Consider the following 8,747-nt stretch of genomic DNA (forward strand, 5'->3'; position numbering starts at 1 on the left):
CGAGGAAGATACAGGCAGGAGGCTCAAGTTCATCCCTGCCACATAGCTAGTTTGAGGACACCAGACTATAGTGACCTGTCTCAGAAAACAAACCACACACACATACACACACACACACACACACACACACACACACACACACACACAGAGAGAGAGAGAGAAAGAGAGAGAGTCTTGCTGTTCAGGGCAGGGTTCCTTAAACCCTTTGGGCATTGCTGATTCTATCAATTCAGTGGGAACTGGCCCTCTCCCTGGAAACCCTTGAAATTCACCTGTTAGGAAGCAGACCTAGGTAGGCTACACTTGCTTAGGATTGGGTCCCACTGTTCATGTTTCTTCCTGGGTCAGAAAACCATCATGCTGATGTAGGATATATTAGGGATCAGACATGGTGTTCTTTGAGGGTTTGGGGTAGCAATTGATGACTTGGGATCAACTTCTGACAAATTACATGATTCAGCTGCCACCCTGAGTCACAGTCTTGTTGTTTAGAGACAGGGTTTCTCTGTGTAACCTTGGCTGTCCTGGAACTGACTACGTAGACTATACTGACCTCAAAATCAGAGATCTGCCAGCCTCTGTGTCCACCTGAGGCATAGTCTTAACACTACTCCTAATCAGGGACCAATCCGTCTGGGACTAGGAGGGTGGGGTGGGGTCAGGGAAGGGGACAGGAGTCCTAGACTTCTGTAAACAGGCCTTGCTCAAGCCCTACCAAAAACACCACCCAAGGAGGAAGAAGACAATAGGAGAAGCAGCAGAACTCAGTGTAGAGCTCGGTGGTAGAGCATGAGCAAGAAAGGCCCTGGCTTCCATCCCAGCATCCCAAAGACAGCGCTACCCCATCACTAACAGGATCCTCCACAAATAATGCCCAGGCAGGTCTACAACAGTGGTTCTCAACCTATGGGTTGCAACACCTTTGACAAACCTCTATCTCCAAAAATATTTTCGTTACAATTCCTAACAGTAGCAAAATTGCGTTTGTGAAGTAGCAACGGAAGTACTTTTATGGCTGGGGTCACCACATCATAAGGAACTGTCCTGAAGGACCGCAGCATTAGGAAGGTTGAGAACCACTGGTCCAGTCCGCGCCTGGACCATGCCCTGCTCATCACATTCACACTTTCATTCCACCTTCACCCTAAACTCGATGTATTGAGGATCACAGAAGCCACCTGAGAGTGCAGACTCCAGTGAAGGCACTGGGGACCTGGAACTGTGAGACTCGTGTGGGTCTGTGGGGTCCTCATTCTGTAGACCGGTCTTGGGCATCAGGTATCACTCACTCAACCTGTTCCTCCCCCAAATCCTGTATGCAGATCCAAAACAAACCTCAAATCCCACCACCTGTGACCTGGGGGCATTTGCCTTCGCTTCCATCGGAGCCAGAATCCCTTCTTCTCTGGATGACTGTCACAGACTCCCTGCTAGCCTCCCATGTCGCCCTTACTTCCTACTGCCTGTTCTCCACTTGGCAGCTGGAGTGAGCTAGATGTAAGATAGATGTGAGTCAGGTTAAGTCCTTCCCTGCATACAGCTCTCTAACAACTCACTGCCTTTCAAACTCACCCAGGGCACCTGATCCATGACCTCTGAGGACCTGCATACTCCCCAAGCCAGCCAGCCAATCTTGCCTTCCATCCTTCTCTCCATACCTTACCCTGCCAGCCAAGTAGACTCCATCTACACTGTTCTGCCAGTGTGTCCAGTGGTTCCTCCTGCTTCTGCCCATCCAGCTCCTTTCCATGATGCAAAGCTGCATGCCTGGCCCCTCTCAGCTCACCCAACTTCATCTTCTGTGCTACGCTAGGGGAACCATCTGTCTACCCTGCCCATGGCAGCACCCTGGATACAGCCCGGAGCACGCACAGTGGGCGCTCAGCACACACATGGCCGACGAAGAGCCCGAGGCCTACCTGGTTCCGGAAGATCAATGCCACTATGCCACCGATAAGCTCCATGATGAGGCAGATCCCCAGGATATACATAAACTGCAAAACAAGACGCAGAGATTCATCCGGGCACTGGGGAAAGGCTCAAGGGACTCCTCACCTGTGCTGACATAGACCATAATAAGGTAGAAACCCTCCTGACTGAGCCTTGCTGCCCCTCCTAGAGAATACAGGACTGTGCTCAAGAAGGCTTGACTCTAGAGAGTGGCCGAATTGCCCCAGGCCATGTTTGTCCCAGGGGCTATCAATGGAGTGGCTCTCCCCCCAGTTCAAGAGTGGTCTTCCTCCCTCTAACACAGCCAGAGGGAGCAGGCCTGGACAGCACTTCCTGTCCCTGAGAACCAGCCCCCAAACAGCTCAGAAGTGGCTTCCTAGTGAACCAAGTATAGAAGGTGTACCTGAAGTTTGGAGGATACTCGCTCTATCTCCTTATCTGAGAATGGGCACTGACCAAATTGATTCTAGCAACTTCGGCCTTGGGCAGTATCAAGACCCTGCTTGTGTGACTATAAAGCTATCCCATCAAAGGGATGGTGGGGGTAATGAGGTGAGAACACACATGCATCAGAAGAGGCAGGCCTTCACACCTGGTGTTCCCAGCATTGGGGTGTCATCCCTCAGCTCTAGACAGGGGTTGCACTAACTACAACCATCCCCCTGACGGGCAAGTAATCTGAGCCAGGTACCCCAGTGTACTGGGGCTCTGGCCAGAATGCCCAAGAAAGATGGCCCAGGCTCAACAGCAATAAAGACTCAGAGCCTGAAGATGATGGTAGCAGGAGGTGGCAAAACAGACTTCTCAGCTCTGCACAGTCGTAAGGATCCCTGGCCAACATGGGTTTGCTAGCTGTGTAAGCCAATGATTCATCACACCCCACCCCCACAAGCCCTGGCTTTGCTGGCTTTCAGTTGACTGTCATTTCTCCTATGACAAGCGAAAGTACAGAGGTCACATTCTCTCTGCAACAGCAGTATTCAAGTCAGATGCACATGCTGATGTGAAGTAGCTGGGGCGGACCTGGACCACTATGCTCCAATGACTGATTCAGGAAATGTTCTGGGGCAGCTGGACTGTGTGAAAGACAGGGAAATTGAGCTGGCCAGGGCAGAGGGACAGGCTCTTCAACTTTCTTAGAGACAACAAGAACTACTCCCTACATACAAGAGTTAGGAGGAACCACTTACCGACTGGAGGAGGCACAGGTTGTCCCGGAGGGAAGCCAGCACCCCGATGAAGGAGACGATGAACATGACCACTCCCAGGAGGATGAGGATGATGGCTGGGGCCAGGAAGGCGCTCTCCAGGGTTTTGTATTTCTGCCGCTCGACCTCTGCATAGATCCCCACCGACAGGACCAGGCCCCCAATCAGCTGCACAAAAGAGTAGGTGGTGAGGGGCTGCAGAGGTGAAATAGTTCAGTTGAAGCATGTTTGCCCAGAATGTAGGAGAACCTCCCTGATCCCCTACAGAGCATAAATGAGGAGCTGTGGTGCACACCTATAACCCCAGCATTTAGAAGGTGGGGCCTGGAAGATCAGAAGTTCAAAGTCATCCACACATGAAGTTTGAAATAAATAAAAAGACACAGAGAGACAGACAGAGAGAGAAATATATTTAACCAAAGAATCTCTCTGGAAACATAGTAGCAACCACATTCTGTGCATGAGGGACTCTGCTGCATGCTCAGCTATACCCCCCACAGGCCAGTACCTCAGAATGTGACTATATTTGGAGCTGGAACCTTGAAAGTAGTACTTAAGTTAAAATGAGGTCACTAAGGTGGCTCTACTCCAATATGAGTGCTGTCCTTATAAGAAATTACAGGCTGGGCGAAAAGCTCAGTTGGTAGAGTGCTTCCCTAGATGGCAGATGCCCAAGGTTCAGTTCCCAGCACCTCAGAAAGCGGGTGGTGGGTTAGCACTGAAAAGTAAAAGGAGGAGAACTGGGGCTTAAGGTCATCTCTGGCTACACGCGAGCTTGAGGCAAGCCTGGGATACATAAGGCCCTGTCTGAAGGGGAAAGAGAAAGCGAGATTACAACAAGAAACACTGAAGGAAGACCACGTGAAGATTCGTAAGGAAGACGGCCACCTGCCAGCCAGGGAGAGGGCTTGAGAGAAAAGAACTCTTGTCAAAACTTAATCCGAGGCTTTGACCCACCGAACTGTGAGGGAAGAAAAATCTGTGGTAGTGTATTATAGCAGACCTTGAAGACTGATACCAACTGTAGAGGACAGTGCTGGTGGACCAGGGAAACGCCACAGCCTGCAGCATCAGAGAACATGGGTTTGAGTCCCAGCTCTGAGACAGGCACTGGCCAGGACTCTGCATTCTCATCTCATTAACGGGTACAAACACAATCACTTCTGTCCTGCTCACCCCACAGCTTTTTGAAAGGTTTTAGAGAGATGACAAAGATGGACATTCTAGAAACATGGGGGGCCAGGGTCACTGTCATGCATACTCGATAGACCCACTGTTCCAGGACACTTCCCAGCTGCTCAGGGAGCAGACATTTCACTCAGTATCATAAACAAGGAATTTCCCGTCAGAATGACTGTCAAGAAGGCCGAAGGTCAAGACAGCAGAGATTTCTAGAGGATTTAAGCACACTCTCCCCTTACTGGTATTTTAACACTGACACATGGTATATGCCTCAGCCACGTGGGCTCAGCCCATGGCCTTCTGTTCCCACCTGGCGGAACATCCTATGACACACTTCCCGAAACCCTTCTGTGTGTGCTTAGGTGTCACCAGCTCTGTGAAGCCTTGTGGAGCCACATTATTAGAAACTGGAAATCCCTGACTGTTTTGGGCCACATAGTTGTAATTTCACCTCTCAGGAAGCTAAGTGGGAGGACTGAGAATTCCAGGTCGGCCTGGCCTACCTACATCAGAGACTCTTCTGTTCTCTCTCCCTCCCTCACCTCCCACACACACACACACACACACACACAGTGAAAAATAGTTTTAATGTTGGAGAGAGGAGATCCCTCCCTGTGAAACTCCTTAGGTATTTTTTCCTGGTTTATTTTCTTCTCCTTTTATGCTTATGAGTATGTTGGGGGAAGGGGAGCTGACTTGTTTGCTTGTTCTGTTGCTATAGCATCTCATGTGCCAAGGCTGGCCTTGAACTTACTGTGTAGCCCAGGGAGACATTAAACTGCCCATCTGCCCACCTCTGACTCCCAAGTACCGGGACTGATTTTACAGCATACACCACCACTCTGGGATTTGTACTTATCAGTATTAAATGTACATTATTCTTTTTCATTATATTACATTTATTGATTTGTATTTATTTACTTGGGGGGAGGACAGAGAGTGAAAGTCAGAGGACAACTTTGGAAATTACCACCATGTGAGAACTGAAGACTGAACTCAGGGAACTGGTGGCAAGGCCCCCTTACCCAGTGAGCAATCTCACTGGCCTGCTATTTTATCTTTTTAAATCATTTATCTCCATGTCCCCTTATCATACTAGAACTCCAGGTCAGTATTTTGACTGTTCAAGGAACCCCCATCACCCTGGTAGTCCTGACACTGAAGAAGTCTGGTCAGCATGGACCCCCATGTCCACTAAAGGAACATGGCTGCACTTTCCCACAGACCTCGAAGTCTCAGCTAGACATCATGTCCCCCAAGTCTTCCCAGCCAAGGAGTCTGGCACCAGAGCTATGCATTCTGCAGGGCAGGGAAAGGACAACAGATCTATGGGCTTCTCCAGTCCATAGAAAGCAGCAAAGAGAACTAGTAGAAGCCGTGTCTAAAGTAAGAGAAATGAGGAATATTACCAACCCTGTGTTATTGAGCTATGCTGGACACTCAGCACACCTGGGGGCCATGACCTAGAGAACACAGAGGTGGCCCCACACCAACTTCCAGCCTTCCAGTGGCCATAGGAGACTCCTCATATCCTCACATAGTGCCAACGCTATCCTGTGGAAAAGGAAGTGCCTGCTTCCGCTTGAGCTCAGAAGTGACAGGAATATCAGGAGTCACAGTGACTAGAAACAGCTGACAGGATTACCAGAAAGTCGGCTCTCCTGGACCCAGTGTCCCCTTAGATTTTAAGCGGAGTCCTCCTGGTTTGAAAAAAAAAATGTCTGAGACCCACTTCCTGGTCTAAAAGGAAGGTCTCTCTGATACATGTGACCAAGAAGGCTATTGGCCCAATAACCGGCCAGCAGCACCATATGAACAAGTTAGCCAAAGCAGGGAAACTATGGACAAAGGGATAAGTATGAGAGCAGCTTGGCCTACATGAGATCCTATCAAAAAATTAAAAAATGAAAAAGCCAAGTCCTGCTATCCCAACACTGGGGAGTTAAGGGGCAGAAAGTACAAAAATCCAAGGCTATACGCAAGACTGTAAGAAAGGCTACAGTCCAAAGCAAGTTTGAGGACAGGCACCCAGTCCTCAAGGGAAGAAGGGGTGGGGCTATGGCGTCCCTTGGTGAAAACCGTTGATTCTCACCCTGTCACTGTATAGCTCATCGGCCTTAATGTTTTCAGAATTGAGTCCATATGCTCTTCAAAGCTGTAGGCATCCTGTTGTTAAAACATTCTCCGTTCCGAGCTTGGGGCCCTGGTGTCTCTGCCTAATGCCCTCCTACCCCCTCCCAGCCCAGAGTCCTGTCCTCACCCTTCCTGGCTGAGTCTTTGCTTCTGCTCGGCCTTTAAATCCATCCTTAAGTCCCAGAGCCGTGGGGCAATTTCAGAAAGAGCCAACCTCAGGCCTCTGCAGAAGGACAATGGGTGGATTCTTTTATTTTTTTACAAGCTCCCTGGAGCCCTGGGACCGCTCCAGGACAGCCTTGCTGGCAGTAAACCAAACTTTCCTGGGACTGATCACATTCCCCCAGACACCATTACCATTTCCTTGTTAGGCTAGCTGGTGGCAACAGCTCCAGCACACCAAGCCTGGGCAAAGTTCCCACAGCAGATGCAAACACCCCAGGCCCTCTGACTGCCTCACCACCATGCACCTACCCAGCAGAGGACCATTTCATGGTCATTCAAAGACGGTGTCACCCGTCACACTGTCCCCACCCCAGCACAGGCTGACCTAGGCTTCCTGAGCAGGTGTTCGGAGCAGCACTGTTCATGATGAGAAGCTGGCATGAATCTCCTCAGGAACTTAACAATTTCCAAGTGATATTTACATCTCTAATGACATCAGTTTATCCATCTGGATATAAAGCTATCAGTCAATGCCAGCATGCAATCCCGTCCTCTCCTTCGCTAATTATAGCCCTGCCCCAGGCAGCCAGCCACCCCAGCCCCAGTGCAGGAAGCAAACAGATCATTTGTCAAATGGGACAGCTTCAACTAAACAGGGATAAGGGTAGGGGCACAGGCCATGCCCACTTGGGGACGGAGGGGAAAGAAGGACAAGCTGTTGGCAGTCTGTGGGCCAGGCCTCAGACAGACTGTAGGCTGCCTCTTTGCCCTTCTGTAGAGGAGTCCTGTCGTCCATCACAAACTGGGTCCTTTCAGAACCAGCCTGAAGCTCGGCTTTCTCATGGGCAGAGACAGGCCCAGCTGCACGCAGCTGCTGGGAAACAGGCCATCCTGTATGGTGCCCTGGCACCTGTGTGTCCTCAGGATGGTTGATGCCTGACAGGCACCCCTAGATGGAACAGCTTTTCACTTAAAGGAGTCTTTGAGGTCCATTTCCAACCCACAGCAGGCTCCTGCTGTGCTCCCGGTGCTCCCTTAGGCTCCACATGGGCATAAGAAACCAAAATCAGATAAGGAGAAAGACTAGCAGAGGAAAGGGAGAGGGAAAATGTCTGCCCTGTGGATGGATTCAGGGAGTCTTTGTACCCGGGCTTCAGGGGAAAGTCATGTCTTTCTTATTCTCCAACCAAGTGTCCCTCAGAGCGAACACAAGACTGCAAGCTGGGATGGCAGGTGGTCTTTTATATGCCCGCACACACCTGCTGTACCTGGCAGCAGATCCTGATGTAAGCAATTGCTAGGTGTCTGAGGGCAGGCCAGCAGAATGGCCTGCATGCTAACAGCGGAGCCTTGACAAGTTAGAAGTCTTCAGCTCACTGGGGGCACGCCCTTGAATGGAACAAACGACCTCTAGCCTCTTCTTCCTCTTTGCCACTTCCCTGGCCACAAGGTACATGGTTTTTCTCAATGTGTGCTCTCTCCATGAGGGACACCTCATCACAGGCCCCAAATCAACTGGGCCAATAGATCACGGCCTGAAACTCTCGAAACAGTGAGCCCAAAAGAATCTTTCATCTTCACAAGTTGATTAGCTCAGGACACTTGTTAGAGTGTCACAGTGCTGATGCTGCCTCCAGCTGGAATATACGCTCCACTTTTTCAAATGGAGGCGGCTGACAGCGTTAGTGACTGTCACGGATGGAATGCAATATGTCCCCCTGTGCTTCTGTCTCTCCTTCCAAATAGAGCAAGAAGGAACAGCTGAGAAAGGAGACAGGAGCTGGATTTCTGGGCCTGTCTTGGCCACGGTACATCCTCACCCTGGCTCTTGTTACCGGACAAAAGGTAAAGACTGTTGCCATAAACAGAGCAATTTTTAAAATTTTTATGCGTATACATGTTTTGTATACATATGTGTCTGTGTGTCACTTATGTGCCTGATTCCCAAGGAGGCCAGAAGAGGGAGGCAGATTCCCCTGGAACATGAGTTATAGACGGTTGTGAGCTGACATGTGGCCAGTGTTCTGAACCACAAATCTGTCTCCAAAGCCCCTACTTTTTATTTATTTTATTTTATTTTATTTTATTTTATTTTATTTTATTTTATTT

The 8,747-nt window shown here is 49.8% G+C and overlaps 1 protein-coding gene across 2 annotated transcripts in view; it reads right to left on the bottom strand.

The window, feature by feature from the left end:
• The window catches only part of Tspan15 (tetraspanin 15), a 36,890-nt gene that overhangs the window by 12,750 nt on the left and 15,393 nt on the right, over positions 1-8,747 (bottom strand). The window contains exons 2-3 of one of the 2 annotated variants that reach the window (XM_055598887.1): positions 3,141-3,326; positions 1,920-1,994 (exon numbers count right to left, since the gene is read on the bottom strand). In XM_055598887.1, coding sequence (XP_055454862.1) covers positions 1,920-1,994; positions 3,141-3,326 — 261 coding nt within the window. Of the gene's footprint in view, positions 1-1,919; positions 1,995-3,140; positions 3,354-8,747 lie in introns of both variants that reach the window. The other variant, XM_055598886.1, reaches the window with a different exon arrangement.

Source organism: Psammomys obesus, unplaced genomic scaffold, assembly GCF_907164565.1.
Source record: "Psammomys obesus unplaced genomic scaffold, mPsaObe1.curated_primary_1811, whole genome shotgun sequence".
Taxonomy (NCBI): Eukaryota; Metazoa; Chordata; class Mammalia; order Rodentia; family Muridae; genus Psammomys; species Psammomys obesus.